Source organism: Bos javanicus, chromosome 10 (genome assembly GCF_032452875.1).
Source record: "Bos javanicus breed banteng chromosome 10, ARS-OSU_banteng_1.0, whole genome shotgun sequence".
Lineage (NCBI taxonomy): Eukaryota > Metazoa > Chordata > Mammalia > Artiodactyla > Bovidae > Bos > Bos javanicus.
In genome coordinates this window covers 6,812,942-6,833,121 of record NC_083877.1, presented here as the reverse complement: position 1 = coordinate 6,833,121, position 20,180 = coordinate 6,812,942, and the positions used below count along the sequence as shown (strand labels likewise).

The 20,180-nt window shown below is 41.7% G+C and overlaps 1 protein-coding gene across 2 annotated transcripts in view; it reads left to right on the top strand.

Moving 5' to 3' along the window:
* CERT1 (ceramide transporter 1) overlaps positions 1-20,180 on the top strand; it is a 131,426-nt gene that overhangs the window by 90,278 nt on the left and 20,968 nt on the right. For both annotated transcript variants that reach the window (XM_061429993.1, XM_061429992.1), the window contains exons 10-11: positions 14,683-14,769; positions 19,994-20,086. In XM_061429993.1, coding sequence (XP_061285977.1) covers positions 14,683-14,769; positions 19,994-20,086 — 180 coding nt within the window. The remainder of the gene's footprint in view (positions 1-14,682; positions 14,770-19,993; positions 20,087-20,180) is intronic.

Genomic DNA, 20,180 nt, shown 5'->3' with positions numbered 1-20,180 from the left:
TTTGGAAAACTCAGCAGTGGCCACAGGACTGGAAAAGGTCCGTTTTCATTCCAATCCCAAAGAAAGGCAATGCCAAAGAATGCTCAAACTACCACACAATTGCACTCATCTCAGATGCTGGTAAAGTAATGCTCAAAATTCTCCAAGCCAGGCTTCAGCAATACGTGAACCGTGAACTTCCTGATGTTCAAGCTGGTTTTAGAAAAGGCAGAGGAACCAGAGATCAAATTGCCAACATCCGCTGGATCATGGAAAAAGCAAGAGAGTTCCAGAAAAACATCTATTTCTGTTTTATTGACTATGCCAAAGCCTTTGACTTTGTGGATCACAATCAACTGTGGAAAATTCTGAAAGAGATGGGAATACCAGACCACCTGACCTACCTCTTGAGAAATCTGTATGCAGGTCAGGAAGCAACAGTTAGATCTGGACATGGAACAACAGACTGGTTCCAAATAGGAAAAGGAGCCCGTCAAGGCTGTATATTGTCACCTTGCTTATTTAACTTATATGCAGAGTACATCATGAGAAACGCTGGACTGGAAGAAGCACAAGCTGGAATCAAGATTGCCGGGAGAAATATCAATAACCTCAGATATGCAGATGACACCACCCTTATGACAGAAAGTGAAGAGGAACTAAAAAGCCTCTTGATGAAAGTGAAAGGGGAGAGTGAAAAAGTTGGCTTAAAGCTCAACATTCAGAAAACGAAGATCATGGCATCCGGTCCTATCACTTCATGGGAAATAGATGGGGAAACAGTGTCAGACTTTATTTTGGGGGGCTCCAAAGTCACTGCAGATGGTGACTGCAGCCATGAAATTAAAAGACGCTTACTCCTTGGAAGGAAAGTTATGACCAACCTAGATAGCATATTCAGAAGCAGAGATATTACCTTGCCAACAAAGGTCCGTCTAGTCAAGGCTATGGTTTTTCCTGTGGTTATGTATGGATGTGAGAGTTGGACTGTGAAGAAGGCTGAGCGCCGAAGAATTGATGCTTTTGAACTGTGGTATTGGAGAAGACTCTTGAGAGTCCCTTGGACTGCAAGGAGATCCAACCAGTCCATTCTGAAGGAGATCAGCCCTGGGATTTCTTTGGAGGGAATGATGCTGAAGTTGAAACTCCAGTACTTTGGCCACTTCATGCAAAGAGTTGACTCATTGGAAAAGGCTCTGATGCTGGGTGGGATTGGGGGCAGGAGGAGAAGGGGACGACAGAGGATGAGATGGCTGGATGGCATCACTGACTCGATGGATGTGAGTCTGAGTGAACTCCGGGAGTTGGTGATGGACAGGGAGGCCAGGTGTGCTGGGATTCATGGTGTCTTGAAGAGTCGAACATGACTGAGCGACTGAACTGAACTGAACTGAACTGATGCTCTAAAGACATTTCTGTATTAGTTAAGCAAACAAGCTTAAGCTAACTTAAAAACATATATAAAGTCGGTACTAAATATATCATGGACCATATAAACCTGAAATTCATTCTGACCAGATTCTTATATATTTCTGAGTACACATAAGAGCTTAATTGCCTTTAAACCAATTAAATAGAGCTCTTTTACCAAATAATTCTGACAGTACCACACATCTACAGCACTTATATAGAGATACGAGTAAACACACATATTACTGAATTTCAGCCAAAAATCAGTTGTAGTGATGTAAAATCCATCAGTTATAAAAGAGGTTGAATTCTATTTGGGTTTCTGCCAAATGGAACAAATCAAGATCACCTGTTTAGATTGTTAAACTCTTTGCTAGTATTTATGAGAGACATCACCGATTCGGTGGACATGAGTTTGGGTGAACTCCGGGAGTTGGTGATGGACAGGGAGGCCTGGCATGCTGCAATTCATGGGGTCCCAAAGAGTCAGACACGACTGAGCGACTGAACTAAACTGAACTGACTGATGAGAGACAATTCACATTTCTATTTGAGAAGTCAAGTAACAAGTTATTTACCCCATCTCAAGGCCAGAATTATTATTTTTTTCCTTTATTTACAAACCTCTTAAGATAATTAGGGGACATTTTGGTAGTGGTAAAAGGATTGGTGGGCTTTGGGTTGTTTCTGGAGCTACCCTTCTGATGCTGTAAAGGCTAGATTTGTAAAATAAGGTTTTTGGTTTGGCTTTCCCCCCCCCGCCCCCTTTCTCAAAGAATTGGGTGGCCATCTCAGTGACACCAGCAAAGGACTGACATACCCATTCACTTTTGTTGGAATCTTTCTTTCCTTCATTTAGCTTACAGGGGGCGGGGTGGGGGGAGAGCCTCTTCCCAGCTAGCCCTCTCGAATTCTGTCAGGCTTCAAGTATCACCTATGGTCAGTTTAGTCAGACCATTGGCCTCCCACCTCCCAACTTGGTAATCCATTTGTAAACAATTTTGAGGATTCTCCCTGGTTTTAAGAAATTCTAACTGTGGCCCTTGTTTGGCCTTTGATCTGAAGAGGCTTGCCTACAAGCCTCATGTGTTCCTGTTCCTAAAAGTAACCATTTGATAGTGTTTTGTGAGTAGAAAGGCAATTCAGACGGAAGATTATTAATAGTGGGGAACAGTAGTTAAAGTTTTAGGTACCTTTTATATCATTAATCTTTTTTTTAGCCTTTTACAACAAATCTTTCAATGAGACTTGAAATTTTGAAGTCTTTGGGGGCTTATGTTTACCAATTAAAATAGGTACGATATTTAAGATGAGAACTCTGTAAAATTTTAACAATTTAGTAGACCTTCCCACTCAAAGGGTCTAAGAAGCTAGCCTGATGAATATTTTTCCCTGCTAATATAATTTTAGAAAAGAAAAACTTACTGCTGTTGCAAAAAATCAGTTTGGAAGTGCTAAAAGAACCTATTTCGACCATTTCAGGGCTGAAGTCATTCTAGTTGCATTTAAGAACTTGCAAGCATACATAAACCCAGTTGGTATTCCCAATGGTGACTGCCCACCCAAAGGGTTTGGCTGTAAGGCACAATTTCTCACTATTTTGTAGCCTAATTCAGATGTGGGATATGAGATATGATCTGAAGAACATTCTGAGGACAGAGTGTCAGATCAGATGTGTGCTTGTTCTGAGTCTGGCCCCAAGGAGCTCACCTCGCAGGGCGTGGTTCTCCCTGTGACAGCCTGCAGCTACCACTGGTGCCTGGACCATAGGTGATCAGCCTCGCTTGTGCTTCCCCTCAGTTCCCCCCATGAGTAGTGTTTACTTAATTTACTTAATGATTGTAGTGGAACTCCCTTATTCTCAGAGCTGAGTAATTCATTCTCTCATTTCACTAACAAAAGCTTTGTTCAGACCATATATCAACCTTTTTTTTTTTTTTTTCAATTTAAGCCAAATTTAACAAATACCCAGCCATCTGTGTTTCCCTGGGCCCCTTGTCCAGAATCCCTAGGTCCTGCCTAAGAAGTGCACAAGTGCCCCTTGAGACTCCAAATCTGAAGTGAAATAGCATGAATAAAATTTTCAGGATCGTCATTCAAACTATGAGATTGGATTCTAGGAGAGCTCACCAGAACACCTGAGGAGTCCTGGTAAGCTGGTGGGGCTCTGTGGGCCCATGCTTGTCACTGAGCATGGGTTCTGTGTGGACTCCCAAGTGTCATTTAGTGGGCATCTCTGACATCCTGCCAGCTAAACCATGCATGTTGATAAAAATTAATCAGTCTGTCTGAGAAAGAAATGGAAAATTGTATTCAAGCCAAATTGAGGAGAACTGTTGTGCCCATTAGAAGTCAAAGCATAGTAGAATAACTTGAGATGGGAGCAGTACATCAAATGATGTAATATCGACAGTTTGCACAACCCAGTTCTACCGGAATAAAGTGATGTCATGTGATGCCTTACAGGATCAAGAAAGAAGTTTATCTTTTTAGGAGTTGTCTTGTTGATACTAGGAAACTATTGCGTTAGGATTGAAAAGTGAAAGTTCCTCAGTCATTTCCTACTCTTTGCGACCCCATGGACTATACAGTCTGTGGAATTCTCCAGGCCAGAATACTGGAGTGGGTAGCCATTCCCTTCTCCAGGGGATCTTCCCAACCCAGGGATCGAACCCAGGTCTCTTGCATTACAGGCAGATTCTTTACCAGCTGAGCCATCAAGGAAGCCCTTGCTGCTAAGTCGCTTCAGTTGTGTCCGACTCTGTGCGACCCCATAGATGGCAGCCCACCAGGCTCCCCCGTCCCTGGGATTCTCCAGGCAAAGTGAAAAGTGAAAGTGAAGTAGCTCAGTCGTGTCCAACTCTTAGTGACCCTATGGACTGCAGCTTACCAAGCTCCTCTGTCCATGGGATTTTCTAGGCAAGAGTACTGGAGTGGGGTGCCATTGCCTTCTCCGAAGGAAGCCCTTAGGCAGGTATTTTTCCTGATGGGGAAGATTTGGTCATGATGCATAATGCAGATATATAATAAATAATGGAGGGGAAAGGGGGGCCAAAGGGAAGAGAAAAGTTTTTTTCTACGTTTAAATTTTTTTCTTGTCATAAAATACAAATTTTATGTCAAATCCCTGTAGTTTCAAGTTATATAATCCTTAAACTAGTGCCTGTTCTTACACATTTTTCTCCTTTTCAAGTTTTGAACCATTGGATTTTAGACACTAATTCAAACTTTGACTTTGTTTTGTTCTTATCAAACATTCACAGTGTACTAGTTACTGAACAAAGATTTAGCTGTTTCTGTCATCTGTAGCCTCAGAAATTATAATCTTAAATCCATTCCGTAAGATATAACTAATGCAAGACACTGCTAGGCATAAAAGTGAACAAGCAAACACTTTAAAATCATTAATGAAATTTTAAAAGCCCATTATCGTCATCATCATTTATCTTGGTTTTATAAACACTGAATGTGAAAGTCATTCAGTTGTGTCTGACTCTTTGCAACCCCATGGACTATACAGTCCATGGGATTCTCCAGGCCAGAATACTGGAGTGGGTAGCCTTTCTCTTCTCCAGGGGATCTTCCCATCCCAGGGATCAAATCTAGGTCTCCTGCATTACAGGTGGATTCTTTACCAGGTGAGCCATCAGGGAAGCCCTGCTGGGCATGGGTGATATTTTAAGAATAAGACAAACAAGGATCCTGCCCAGGGACCTTGTTGTTGTTGTTTAGTCAGTAAGTCATGTCTGACTCTTTGCAACCTGGTGGACTATAGCCTGCCGGTTTCCTCTGTCTATGGGATTTCCTAAGCTAGAGTACTGAAATAGGTTGCTATTTCCTTCTCCAGGGGATCTTCCCGACCCTGGAGGGTCGGGATTGAACCTGTGTCTCCTGAATTGGCAAGTGGGTTCTTTACCACCAAGCTCCGGGGGAATCCAACTAAGTACATATATAATGGGAACACAGAGTAGTTAATGGGTGATTAGAATAATGTTTGTTATGAAACACTTTAACACTGGGAGGATATTAAGTCAGGGATGGCTTCCAGGTATAGTAACATCTGAGCTAAAACCTTAAGAAGGACTGAGCTTAGTATTTATTAACCAAGTAGATAGCCTGGAAAGTATTTGCTTATAGGCAAGCAAATAGAAAAGAAAACATTTGAAGACCCAGAAAGAAAAGAGAGCATTTTGCCCCAGGGTAACACAAAGCACTTATATGTGGAGGGTGGGGCCTGTACACAGTAGGGAGTGGCAAGACTGGCTAGAAAAATCTGCCTCAGGCAATGGGTTTCAGGTACAGGAACTTACCAGATCTACAGTTTAGAAAGTCATTCCTGCTTCCTGCAGTGAGGAGAGTGGACTGAAGATGACATTTGTGACCAAGGGCTTGGAGACTCTTTTCGGTATTAGAGGTAAGAATTGAAGATAGCTTAAATTCAGATTTCCCTACTTTCTTCAATTTAAGTCTGAATTTGGTAATAGGGAGTTCATGATCTGAGCCACAGTCAGCTCCCAGTCTTGTTTTTGTTGACTGTATAGAGCTTCTCCATCTTTGGCTGCAAGGAATATAATCAATCTGATTTCGGTGTTGACCATCTGGTGATGTCCATGTGTAGAGTCTTCTCTTGTGTTGTTGGAAGAGGGTGTTTGCTACGACCAGTGCATTTTCTTGGCAAAACTCTATTAGTCTTTGCCCTGCTTCATTCCGTACTCCAAGGCCAAATGTGCCTGTTACTCCAGGTGTTTCTTGACTTCCTACTTTTGCATTCCAGTCTCCTGTAATGAAAAGGACATCTTTTTTGGGTGTTAGTTCTAAAAGGTCTTGTAGGTCTTCATAGAACCATTCAACTTCAGCTTCTTCAGCGTTCCTGGTTGGGGCATAGACTTGGATTACTGTGATATTGAATGGTTTGCCTTGAAAACGAACAGAGATCATTCTGTCATTTTTGAGATTGCATCCAAGTACTACATTTCGGACTCTTTTGTTGACCATGATGGCTACTCCACTTCTTTTGAGGGATTCCTGCCTGCCGTAGTAGATACAATGGTCATCTGAGTTAAATTCACCCATTCCAGTCCATTTTAGTTTGCTGATTCCTAGAATGTCAACATTCACTCTTGCCATCTCTTGTTTCACCACTGCCAGTTTGCCTTGATTCATGGACCTGACATTCCAGGTTCCTATGCAATATTGCTCTTTACAGCATCGGACCTTGCTTCTATTACCAGTCACGTCCACAGCTGGGTATTGTTTTTGCTTTGGCCCCATCCTTTCATTCTTCCTGGAGTTATTTCTCCACTGATCTCCAGTAGTATATTGGGCACCTACTGACCTGGGGAGTTCCTCTTTTAGTATTCTATCATTTTGCCTTTTCATACTGTTCATGGGGTTCTCAAGGCAAGAATACTGAAGTGGTTTGCCATTCTCTTCTCCAGTGGACCACATCCTGTCCAGGAGCTGACCGTGGCTCAGATCATGAACTCCTTATTACCAAATTCAGACTTAAATTGAAGAAAGTAGGGAAAACCACTAGACCATTCAGGTATGACCTAAATCAAATCCCTTATGATTATACAGTGGAAATGCGAAATAGATTTAAGGGCCTAGATCTGATAGATAGAGTGCCTGATGAACTATGGAATGAGGTTCGTGACATTGTACAGGAGACAGGGATCAAGACCATCCCCATGGAAAAGAAATGCAAAAAAGCAAAATGGCTGTCTGGGGAGGCTTTACAAATAGCTGTGAAAAGAAGAGAAGCAAAAAGCAAAGGAGAAAAGGAAAGATATAAGCATCTGAATGCAGAGTTCCAAAGAATAGCAAGGAGAGATAAGAAAGCCTTCTTCAGCTATCAGTGCAAAGAAATAGAGGAAAACAACAGAATGGGAAAGACTAGAGATCGCTTTAAGAAAATTAGAGATACCAAGGGAACATTTCATGCAAAGATGGGCTCGATAAAGGACAGAAGCAGAAGATATTAAGAAGAGGTGGCAAGAATACACAGAAGAACTGTACAAAAAAGATCTTCACGACCCAGATAATCACAATGGTATGATCACTGACCTAGAGCCAGACATCCTGGAATGTGAAGTCAAGTGGGTCTTAGAATGCATCACTATGAACAAAGCTAGTGGAGGTGATGGAATTCCAGTTGACCTCTTTCAAATCCTGAAAGATGATGCTGTGAAAGTGCTGCACTCAATATGCCAGCAAATTTGGAAAACTCAGCAGTGGCCACAGGACTGGAAAAGGTCCGTTTTCATTCCAATCCCAAAGAAAGGCAATGCCAAAGAATGCTCAAACTACCACACAATTGCACTCATCTCAGATGCTGGTAAAGTAATGCTCAAAATTCTCCAAGCCAGGCTTCAGCAATACATGAACTGTGAACTTCCTGATATTCAAGCTGATTTTAGAAAAGGCAGAGGAACCAGAGATCAAATTGCCAACATCCGCTGGATCATGGAAAAAGCAAGAGAGTTCCAGAAAAACATCTATTTCTGCTTTATTGACTATGCCAAAGCCTTTGACTTTGTGGATCACAATCAACTGTGGAAAATTCTGAAAGAGATGGGAATACCAGACCACCTGACCTACCTCTTGAGAAATCTGTATGCAGGTCAGGAAGCAACAGTTAGAACTGGACATGGAACAACAGACTGGTTCCAAATAGGAAAAGGAGCCCGTCAAGGCTGTATATTGTCACCTTGCTTATTTAACTTACATGCAGAGTACATCATGAGAAACGCTGGACTGGAAGAAACACAAGCTGGAATCAAGATTGCTGGGAGAAATATCAATAACCTCAGATATGCAGATGACACCACCCTTATGGCAGTAAGTGAAGAGGAACTAAAAAGCCTCTTGATGAAAGTGAAAGTGGAGAGTGAAAAAGTTGGCTTAAAGCTCAACATTCAGAAAACGAAGATCATGGCATCCGGTCCCATCACTTCATGGGAAATAGATGGGGAAACAGTGGAAACAGTGTCAGACTTAATTTTGGGGGGCTCTAAAATCACTGCAGATGGTGACTGCAGCCATGAAATTAAAAGATGCTTACTCCTTGGAAGGAAAGTTATGACTAACCTAGATAGAATATTCCAAAGCAGAGATATTACTTTGCCAACATCTAGTCAAGGCTATGGTGTTTCCAGTGGTCATGTATGGATGTGAGAGTTGGACTGTGAAGAAGGCTGAGTGCCGAAGAATTGATGGTTTTGAACTGTGGTGTTGGAGGAGACTCTTGAGAGTCCCTTGGACTGCAAGGAGATCCAACCAGTCCATTCTGAAGGAGATCAGCCCTGGGATTTCTTTGGAAGGAATGATGCTAAAGCTGAAACTGCAGTACTTTGGCCACCTCATGCGAAGAGTTGACTCATTGGAAAAGACTCTGATGCTGGGAGGGATTGGGGGCAGGAGGAGAAGGGGAGGACAGAGGATGAGATGGCTGGATGGCATCACTGACTGGATGGATGTGAGTCTGAGTGAACTCCGGGAGTTGGTGATGGACAAGGAGGCCAGGTGTGCTGCGATTCATGGGGTCTTGAAGAGTCGGACACGACTGAGCGACTGAACTGAACTAAATTCGGATAGAACAGTAGGAATGTACATAGACAAATCAGGTATTTGGAAAGTAGTATGTGGTAACTGAATGAGGGAAAAAAGGATTTCAAGAACAGGCAGGCCCAGGTTTCTGCCTAAGACATATTGATGTGGAGAGGCAAGAACAGGTTTTAGACCTGGTGCAAATAAGTTTAAACATTCACATGAGGAGTCTATCTTATGTATTATTAGATGTAAAGATCTGCATTTAGGAGTGAGATGACAGGCTGTGAACTTGGGAATCTTCAGATGATGACTGAAGTCATAGAAATAGTAAGAATGCTGTGGGGAGAGCAAAGGTGGAACCCTGAGGAGCACTCACATTTACGGAGTAGACAGAGGAGGAACCTGCTCGGGAACCCGAAAAAGTGCTTGCTTTTCCCAGTGCATAGGTGAATGCTTAGTTGTGTCCAACTCTTTGCAACCCCATAGACTATAGCCCACCAGGCTCCTCTGTCCATGGAATTTTCTAGGCAAAGAATACTAGAGTGGGTTGCCATTCCCCTACTCCAAGGGATCTTCCTGACCCAAGGATGAACCCGTGTCTTCTGCATTGGCTGGTGCATTCCCAGATGGCATCACCTGGGAAGCCCAAGTGCATGCTGAGTTGCTTCAGTCATGTCTGATCGTTTGTGACCCTACAGACTACGTAACACACCAGGCTCCTCTGTCCATGGCCATAGCCTACCAGGCTTCTCTCTCCATGGGATTCTCTAAGTATGAATATTGGAGTGGATTGCTGTACCCTCCTCCTGAGGATCTGCCCGGCCCAGGGATTGAACCCTGTTCTCTTATGTCTCCTGCATTGGCAGGCAAATTCTTTACCAGTAGAGCCACCTGGGAAGCCTAAGAGGACTGGGAAATTACAAATCCCAGAGGGAAGCTATGACAAACCTAGACAGCGTATTAAAAAGCAGAGACATTACTTTGTCAACAAAGGTCCATCTAGTCAAAGCTATGGTTTTTCCACTAGTCATGTATGGATGTGAGAGTTGGACTATAAAGAAAGCTGAGTGCTAAAGAATTGATGCTTTTGAACTGTGATGTTGGAGAAGACTTCTAAGAGTCCCTTGGACTACAAGGAGATCCAACCAGTCCATCCTAAAGGAAATCAGTCCTGAATATTCATTGGAAGGACTGATGCTGAAGCTGAAGCTCCAATACTTTGGCCACCTGATGTGAAGAACTGACTCAGAAAAGACCCTGATGCTGGGAAAGATTGAAGGCGGGAGGAGAAGGGGATGACAGAGGATGAGATGGTTGGATGGCATCACCGATTTGATGGACATGAGTTTGAGCAAGCTCCGGGAGTTGGTGATGGACAGGGAGGCCTGGGGTGCTACAATCCATGGGGTCACAAAGTCAGACACAATTGTGCAGCTGAACTGACTGAACTGAGGAGGATGATGGCACCAATGAAGATCATTAGCATAAGAAACTCTGCTAATAGGGCAAGTAAGATAAAGACTCTGCAGTGTCCCATAGACTTAGCAATAAATAGCTCTTTCCTTTGGCAAGCTTAATGAGATAGATAAGTTTTTTGTTTTTACTTCAGAGGACATTTATTTATTTACAACTTAGTTGAAATATAATTAACATATAACATTGTGTAAGTTTAAGGTGTATGATGTAATGCTTTGGTACACACACACACACACATACATACATACATACATATATGGGCTTCCATCACTGCAGATGGTGATTGCAGCCATGAAATTAAAAGACGCTTACTCCTTGGAAGGAAAGTTATGACCAACCTAGATAGCATATTAAAAAGCAGTGACATTACTTTGCCAACAAAGGTCCATCTGGTCAAGGCTATGGTTTTTCCAGTGGTCATGTATGGATGTGAGAGTTGGACTGTGAAGAAAGCTGAGCACCAAAGAATTGATGCTTTTGAACTCTGGTGTTGGAGAAGACTCTTGAGAGTCCCTTGGACTGCAAGGAGATCCAACCAGTCCATCCTAAAGGAGATCAGTCCTAGGTGTTCATTGGAAGGACTGAAGCTGAAGCTGAAACTCCAGTACTTTGGCCACCTCATGTGAAAAGTTGACTCATTGGAAAAGACCCTGATGCTGGGAGGGATTTGGGACAGGAGAAGAAGGGGACGGCAGAGGATGAGATGGCTGGATGGCATCACCGACTCAATGGACATGAGTTTGGGTAAACTCCGAGAATTGGTGATGGACAGGGAGGCCTGGCGTGCTGTGATTCATGGGGTCGCAAAGAGTTGGACATGACTGAGCAAGTGAACTGAACTGAATTGATAGCTCAGTTGGTAAAGAATCCACCTGCAATGCAGGAGACTCTGGTTCAATTCCTGGCTCAGGAATATCCGCTGGAGAAGGGATAGGCTACCCACTCCAGTATTCTTGGGCTTCCCTTGTGGATCAGCTGGTAAAGAATCTGCCTGCAGTGTGGGAGACCTAGGTTCGATCCCTGGAGAAGGAAAAGCTACCTATGCCAGTATTCTGGCCTGAAGAATTCCATGGAGTGTATAGTCCATGGGGTCGCAGAGAGTTGGACATGACTGAGCAACTTTCAGTATACATATATGCTGTAACATGATCACAACATCTGTCACCTTACATTTTTACAATTTTTTTTTTTGCCGTGAGAACTTAAGTATTTTAATAAAGGAAAATTTATTCCAGTTCTTTCTCAGATTTTTAGCACTGTAGTTCCCAATTGGTAGACTCCTGAGACTCTGACTCTTGAATAGATTGAATGAGCATTAGAACTTCTTAAAGTATAGATGTGGTTATGATCAGTGGAATTTAAAAATCATTAGAAAACATTTGAGTTCAGAATAGATTTTTGGTATTTTATGGTTTTGTAACATCAGCAGAGACCAAAATGATTCTGTTGACATTTGAGTGTCTGAAATGTTTTGGCTTTATAAAGGGCGTCTTGCAGGACTCTTTTTCATGATATAGCTGGTCATTAGATGGTTATGTTAGGGAGGGATAAATCTTCCTCTACCTTTCTTTGTTTTTTCTGGCTCATCTAAAAAATTAAATTGACACAGGACAGATGAACAGGAGAAAATCAAGGTTTAATGATATGTCTATGTGGGAAAAATCCAGGGAAACTGAGTAACTCCCCTAAATGGCCGAAATTCTCACCTTAAATAGCATCTTCAGCTAAAGACAAAAGATGGGGACATAGTGGTTTGGAACTTAAAAGACGGGTAAGGTAATTCACATGAAGAGGGAAAAGCAGATGTTTGGTAAACCATTGTTTGCTGGGCCACGCAGAAAATGTGGCACACTGCAGGCTCTGGTCTGTAGATCCTGCTGAGTTTCCCTCATAACATCTAGCCCACATTCCGTGCAGATCTCTCTAGTGATTGCTGTGTTCTCGGCACAGAAACTTTGTCTAAAACCTTTTTAGATCATGAGAGGGGAAAATCAGAATTTCTTCCTGAATCTTTCAGGCCTTTGTTTGTTTTTAGCTAGCTCAGAATAATCCACGTGCCAAAAAGATATTTTGGTAATTCATTGAGATGTGCACTTTTATGTGTGTTGTAGTTAAATTAAAAAGTTCAGGGGGGTTTTGAAGTGACTTTCATGACCCTCTAGAACTGTTGCACTGAATCAGGATTTCTGATATGCCTGTGCCAAATAACAGAAGCGCTAGAGCACAGTTCCTCCTGGTCTTCTTGTGGGGCCCCAGGCTGTGGCAGGGTAGAGATGAGTTACTACAGACTTCTTAATGGAGTTGTGGTGACTTGGAATTTTCAGTCTTAATTGGGAAGATTCCAGACAGACCCACAATAGTCCATTTGTCTTATTTTGTATATTTAAAAATTTAGGAAACTTAAACCCAAGCCTGCCTTTTCAGCCTTCAGTTTAACCATAATATGAAGCTGCTGGGGAGAGGAATATTCCCCCCTCTACCCTCCTTGAGTTCTTGTGCCTGGACTAATAATAAAATTGACATGAGACAGATTAACAAGAGAAAAACAAATTTTAATTCATCTGCATGGCGGAGTCTCACAGAAATGGGACCTAAAAAGAGGCCAAAGCATTCAGCTTTTATGCTCATTCAACAAAGAATAAATTTTTGAGGAATTGATAGGATGATAGGGCCTCGGATGGTGGCTCAGTAGTAAAGAATCCACCAGGGCTTGATCCCTGGGTCAGAAAGGTCCCCTGGAGGAAGAAATGGCAACGTACTCCAGTATCCTTGCCTGGAAAATTCCATGGACAAAGGAGCCTGGCGGGCTATAATCCATGCGATCGGAAGTCACACGACTTGGCAGCTAAACAGCAACAACAAAGCAACCTCTGGATGCAGGGAATGCACGTTTCACATGAGATTTGTTTCCTGTTTTCAGGGAGATTGGAGTGTCAGAGTGTTCCTCTTGCATCGGCCATTTCTTATGTAACTTTAATTCAAAATACTCAATATGCCATTAAGAACCATGAGGTAGCCTCCTCTGGACCCCAGTGGCGCTGTTGTTCCGCTTGTAGTCTACTTGTTGTTCAGTCCACTTAAATGTGTTTTATCACCGCAAGACACCTTGCTTGTACATACCTTGTACATACCTTGCTTGTTTCCTTTTTGCTGTTATTCTTTGTATTTTTATCTTGTGATGCAGCTGAGGTTCTACTTGCATTAGAACTACTAGGAGGACTTATTAACATGCATATTCCTGGCTCTACCCAAGACCTACTAAAAAGTAACTTCTGTGAATTGGGGCCTGGGACTTTTCATTTTAATAAGTTCCCCAGGCAGTTCCTCAAGTGATTGGGAGCCACTGCTTTACTGTTCTAAGCAGGCTTTCAAGCATCAGTTCAACTTTTTTCTCTATGACGTAATTGTCTTTACTTAGGAAGATCCCCTTCAGAAACCCTGTTGGTACTTTTCATCGGCTATAGACCTTCTGCAACTTTGTTCTTAAAACCTCCCTGCAATTCTATATGGTTTCTGACAAGTACTCACGTCACAGGTACTCAACTCTGCCACTGTAGCGTGAAAGCCGACACGGACAGTCTATGAATGAATGGGCGTGATTATGTCCCAGTAAAGCCCTAATTTCATACAATTCCCATGTCATGATTTGGGCTTGGGGGCACACCGCTCCACTTGTGGGGTCTTACTTTCCCAACCAGAGATTGAACTCGGACCTTCGTCAGGGAGAGTGCAGAGTCCTAACCACTGGACCACCAGGAATTCTTGGAAATGTTACTCTCTTGTTTCTCAACCACTTAAAAATGAAATGCTGAGCTTAAAGGCCATTCTGAAAGTAGACAGTGGACTAGAATTGGCCATGTAGTTCACCAACCCCGTTAAACTGTATCTGCCCTAACACAGTCTTGGTGAATATATAGTAAGTATTTGAGTACCAAATGAGTGAATTAATTGTAACACCAGTGATTTTGTATAGAGCATATTGGCCATAGTTCATTAACCCCCTGCTAACTATATTTGCCCTAACACAGTCTTGGTGAATATATAGTAAGTATTTGAGTACCAAGTGAATGAATTAATTGTAACACTAGTGGTTTTGCATAGAACATATGTTGTTCATCTTTGTGTATTACCTTAGTGTACTAACTGGTTCCAAAATGTTTGACGGCTCACTTCTAAATTTTCTCCGAGAGTTAATGCCAGGACTATCACTGTTTTCTGTTTTCTTGAATCAACTGCTTTTTTCTCCCTCTCCATGTGTCTAAATAGGAAGGCCCAAACAGTTTGATTAATGAAGAGGAGTTCTTTGATGCTGTTGAAGCTGCTCTTGACAGACAAGATAAAATAGAAGAACAGGTATGTAAATTAAAAAAATTTTTTTAAATCCTTGATGTATATTTCATATAAATAGAATTTGAAATCATGATCCTAATAACCTAAGAAATGAACTACATTGAGTCTACAAATATAGAAGAACCTTTATAAGTCACTTTTTTCATTGATCAATTTTCAAGCAATAGAAAGAAGACTAATAATTGTTGAAACGAAGCATGCATAAATAACATGGAATTGAATGGAAATATTCTGCCTGTTCTCTTTGAAGTATCCAATTTTCAGTTCAGTCCAGCCATTTAGTTGTGTCAGACTCTTTGCGACCCCATGGACGCAGCACACCAGGCTTCCCTGTCCATCACCATCTCCTGGAGCTTACTCAAACTCAAGTCCATTGAGTCAGTGATGCCATCCAATCACCTTATCCTCTGTCATCCCCTTGTCTCCCGCCTTCAGTCTTTCCCAGCATAAGGGTCTTTTCCAATGAGTCACTTCACATCAGGTGGCCAAAGTATTGGAGTTTCAGTTTCAGCAGCAGTCCTTCAATGAATAAATATTCAGGACTGATTTCCTTTAGGATGGCCTGGTTGGGTCTCCTTGCAGTCCAAGGAACTCCCAAGAGTCTTCTCCAGCACCACAGTTCTAAAGCATCAATTCTTTGGCACTCAGCCTTCTTTATAGTCCAACTCTCACATCCATACATGACTACTGGAAAAACTATAACTTTAACTAGATGGACCTTTGTTGGCAAAGTAATATGTCTGCTTTTTAATATCCTGTCTAGGTTGGTCCTAGCTTTTCTTCCAAGGAGAAAGCTTCTTTAAATTTCATGGCTGAAGTCACCATCTGCAGTGATTTTGGAGCCCCCCAAAATAAAGTCTGTCACTCTTTGCATTTTTTCCCCATCTATTTGCCATGAAATGATGGGACTGGATGCCATGATCTTAGATTTCTGAATGTTGAATTTTAAGCCAGCTATTTCACTCTCCTCTTTCACTTTCATCAAGAGGCTCTTTAGTTCTTCACTTTCTGCCGTAAGAGTGCTGTCATCTGCATATCTGAGATTATTGATATTTCTCTCAGCCAATTTTATTATAATTCTATTATCATTATCCAATTTTATTATCATTCTGTTAATAAAAAAACATATATTTGCTCTGAGTTAAAACAGTCTCTTTGAATTTCTCTTCATCACCAAATACTATATGAATTCGAAAGGAAGATGACCAAGAATTTATTTTTCTTCTATGTTAGTACCATTCAGTTTTTATTGTTAACTCATTTATTGCTTTCACTACCTTCACCATAATTACTTCCTCACTTTTAACTTTGCTTAGTGTTTTTTTTTTTTTAATTTTAAATTTTATTTTATTTTTAAACTTTACATGCTTAGTGTTTTATCATCATTAAATTCACAGCAATTATACCAAGCCCTTCTGGGAAATTGAAGGGAAGTATTTCTTAAATCCTTCAACTCAGTTTCAAGATTAATTTGGGTCTTCACCTTCTTTAGAGGCTTCCCTGTGACTCAGATGGTAAAGAATATGCCTGCAGTGCAGGAGACCCAGGTTCAATCCCCAGGTTGGGAAAATCCCCTGGAGAAGGGAGTGGCTACCCATTCCAGTATTCTTGTCTGGAGAATTCCATGGATGGAGGAGCCTGGTGAGCTACAGTACATGGGGTCCCTAAGAGTCAGACACTTTTGAGCAACTAGCACTTTCTTTCACTTTTTCACTTTACCTTAATTCTGCAACAGTGCAGTTACCATGTTTTACCACTAGATGGTACCATATATTACCACTAGGTTCCTAACATTGTACAGGAGGCTGTGATGAAAACCATCCCCAAGAAAAAGAAATGCAAAAAGGAAAAATCGTTGTCTGAGGAGGCCTTACAAATAGCTGAGAAAAGAAGAGACACAAAACGCAAAGGAGAAAAGGAAAGATATATCCATCTGAATGCAGAGTTCCAAAGAATAGCAAGGAGAGATAAGAAAGCCTTCCTAAGTGACTGGTGCAAAGAAATAGAGGAAAACAATAGATTGGGAATGACTAGAGATCTCTTCAAGAAGGTTAGAGATAACCAAGGGAACATTTCATGCAAGGATGGGCACAATAAAGGACAGAAATGGTATGGACCTAACAGAAGCAGAAGGTATTAAGAAGAGGTGGCAAAAATACACAGAACTATACAAAAAACATCTCTATCACCCAGATAACCATGATGGTGTGAGATCACTCACCTAGAACCAGACATCCTGGAATGCTAATTCAAGTGGGTCTTAGGAAGCATTACTACAAATAAGGCTAGTGGAAGTGATGGAATTCCAGTTGAGCTACTTCAAATCCTAAAAGATGATGCTGTGAAAGTGCTACACTCAATATGCCAGCAAGTTTGGAAAACTCAGCAGTGGCCACAGGACTGGAAAAGGTCCGTTTTCATTCCAATCCCAAAGAAAGGCAATGCCAAAGAATGCTCAAACTACCGCACAATTGCACTCATCTCACATGCTAGGAAAGTAATGGTCAAAATTATCCAAGCCAGGCTTCAAGAGTATGTGAACTGAGAACTTCCAGATGTTCAAGCTGGATTTAGAAAAGGCAGAGGAACAGGAGATCAAATTGCCAACATCCGTTTGATCATAGAAAAAGCAAGAGAGTTCCAGAAAAACATCTACTTCTGCTTCACTGACTACGCTAAAACCTTTGACTGTGTGAATCACAGCAAACTGGAAAATTCTTCAAGGGATGGGTTTACCAGACCACCTTACCTGCCTCCTAAAAAATCTGTATGCAGGTCAAGAAGCAACACTTAGGACTAGACATGAAACAACAGACTGATTCCAAATCGGGAAAGGAGTACGTCAAGGCTGTGTATTGTCACCCTGCTTATTTAACTTATATGCAGAGTACATCATGAGAAACGCTGGGCTGGGGCTGGAGGAAGCACAAGCTGGAATCAAGATTGCCGGGAGAAATATCAGTAACCTTAGGTATGCAGATGACACCACCCTTGTGATGGAAAGGAAAGAGGAACTAAAGAGCCTCTTGATGAAAGTGAAAGAGGAGAGTGAAAAAGCTGGCTTAAAACTCAACATTCAGAAAACTAAGATCATGATATCTGGTCACATCATTTCATGGCAAATAGATGGGGAACCAATGGAAACAGTGACAGACTTTCTTTTCTTGGGCTCCAAAATCACTGCAGATGGTGACTGCAGCCATGAAATTAAAGACACTTACTCCTTGGAAGAAAAGTTATGACCAACCTAGATAGCATATTAAAAAGCAGAGACATTGCTTTGCCAGCAAGGTCTGTCTAATCAAAGCTGTGGTTTATCCAGAAGTCATGTACAGATGTGAGAGTTGAACCATAAAGAAAGCTGAGTGCTGAAGAACTGATGCTTTTGAGCTGTGGTGTTGAAGAAGACTCTTGCGAGTCCCTTGGACTGCAAGGAGATCCAACCAGTCCATCCTAAAGGAAATCAGTCCTGAATGTTCATTGGAAGGACTGATGCTGAAGCTGAAACTCCAATACTTTGGCTACCTGAAGGCAGGAGGAGAAGGGGATGACAGAGGATGGGATGGTTGGATGGCATCACCGACTCAATGGACATGAATTTGAGCCAGCTCTGGCAGTCAGTGATGGACTGGGTGGCCTGGTGTGCTGCCGTCCATGGGATTGCAAAGAGCCCAGATATGACTAACTGAACTGAACTGAACTGAACCACTAGATGGTACTTATGCTTGAATTTTAGTTATTCTCAAGACTATAAGCATCTTAGAAATAAGTCATGTGTGTCAGTTGTATATCCTAAATTAACTTGCATAAAAAATTGGCTTGTTTATTCCTTTTGATTTTAAAGGCAGTGAAGGCTATTATGCTGTCACCTGCAGATGGGCACTTGCCGCCTGCCTCTATATGGATTAAATCACAGGTGCTGCTGCAACTGCTGTCCTTCAGCACTCCCTAAACAGAGTACAGGTTGGAGAGGAGGAATGAGGCACTCCGTGCTCTGGGGAAATTGGCAGAATAGGCCTTCAGATAGATATCTTTAGAACGTGATTTTATGAGCCCAGTTCACTGAATTCCTTCATGGTGATTTCTGCTACTGGTGACTAGCTGACATATGCAAAAATGCATTTGATTACATATACTCCCCCTTCACCAAAATCATAAATATGCTGACCTTCCCTCACTGCCTCTTTGGAGCAGTGTCTCAGAGCTATCTGCCATGCTCCTTCCTAGGCTGTGGTCCTCATTTTCCCCAAGTGAAACTTGGCTCCGTTTTTAAGTTGATAGTGCCCATTTACTGATCTGTCTACCCAAGGTAAGTCATCTGCAACAGTGGCTGTTTGCTTTTCATGTTCATTTTATAGATCTCATTTCCCGTTTTTTAACATGCAGAACTCTAAAACTTCCAGTTCCTAAGTGAGTTCTCATTTTGGGTGCCAAAAATGTAGCATCTGAAATAGCATCCTTGTATTTGGGTGGTTTTTTTTTTGGTGTTTAGGGTGTTTTTGGTTAGTTTTTTCCCCTTCACTGTGTTTTTCCTTTTGTTTTAATCTGGGTTATTTGGGGAAGAGTTTTGAACTTTTCAAGAGATCAAGACAAGTTAGTCTTGAGTTTTGCCACTAACTATGTAGCTCAACACTTATTGCTTAAATCCTCTGGGACTTGGTTTTCTAATCTTTGAAACAAGTGCTTGGACAGGATGATTCAGATCATCCCTTCTGGCTTAAAATGCTCCTCTACTGAATATCAGTATGGTGGTTGAGTTGGAATTGAAGAGAATCAATGAAAACTTCTTTAGCCTTTGAAAAAAGAAATATTCAAGGGGCTATCCATATCCTTGGTCTAAGGTTAGTATCTTTGGAATCTGAAAGAAAATCAGGATACATCAAGTGTCAAGATTTGGCAAGACTTGTGTCTTTAGAAGTAGCTTCATAATTCAAATATTTATAAATACTAGATTGAGGGCAGGAGGAGAAGGGGACGACAGAGGATGAGATGGCTGGATGGCATCACTAACTCAATAGACGTGAGTCTGAGTGAACTCCGGGAGTTGGTGATGGACAGGGAGACCTGGCGTGCTGCGATTCATGGGGTGGCAAAGAGTCCAACACACTGAATGAGCGACTGAACTGACTGAACTGAAACTGTTAAGTAATTAAATGTTACACTGTCCACTGTTAAGTTGCAAAATACACTTTGTAACCTTCCTATTTAAAATTATGTGCTTTCTTAGTCGCAGAGTGAAAAGGTCAGGTTACATTGGTCTACTTCAATGCCATCTGGAGATGCCTTTTCTTCTGTGGGGACTCATAGATTTGTCCAAAAGGTAAGCTAATGCCAGAGTTTACTGAAAGTATATGCTATATTCTTCACTGTTGATGAAACTACCCTGTTACATAAGTTTTCTTCATTTTTCTGAA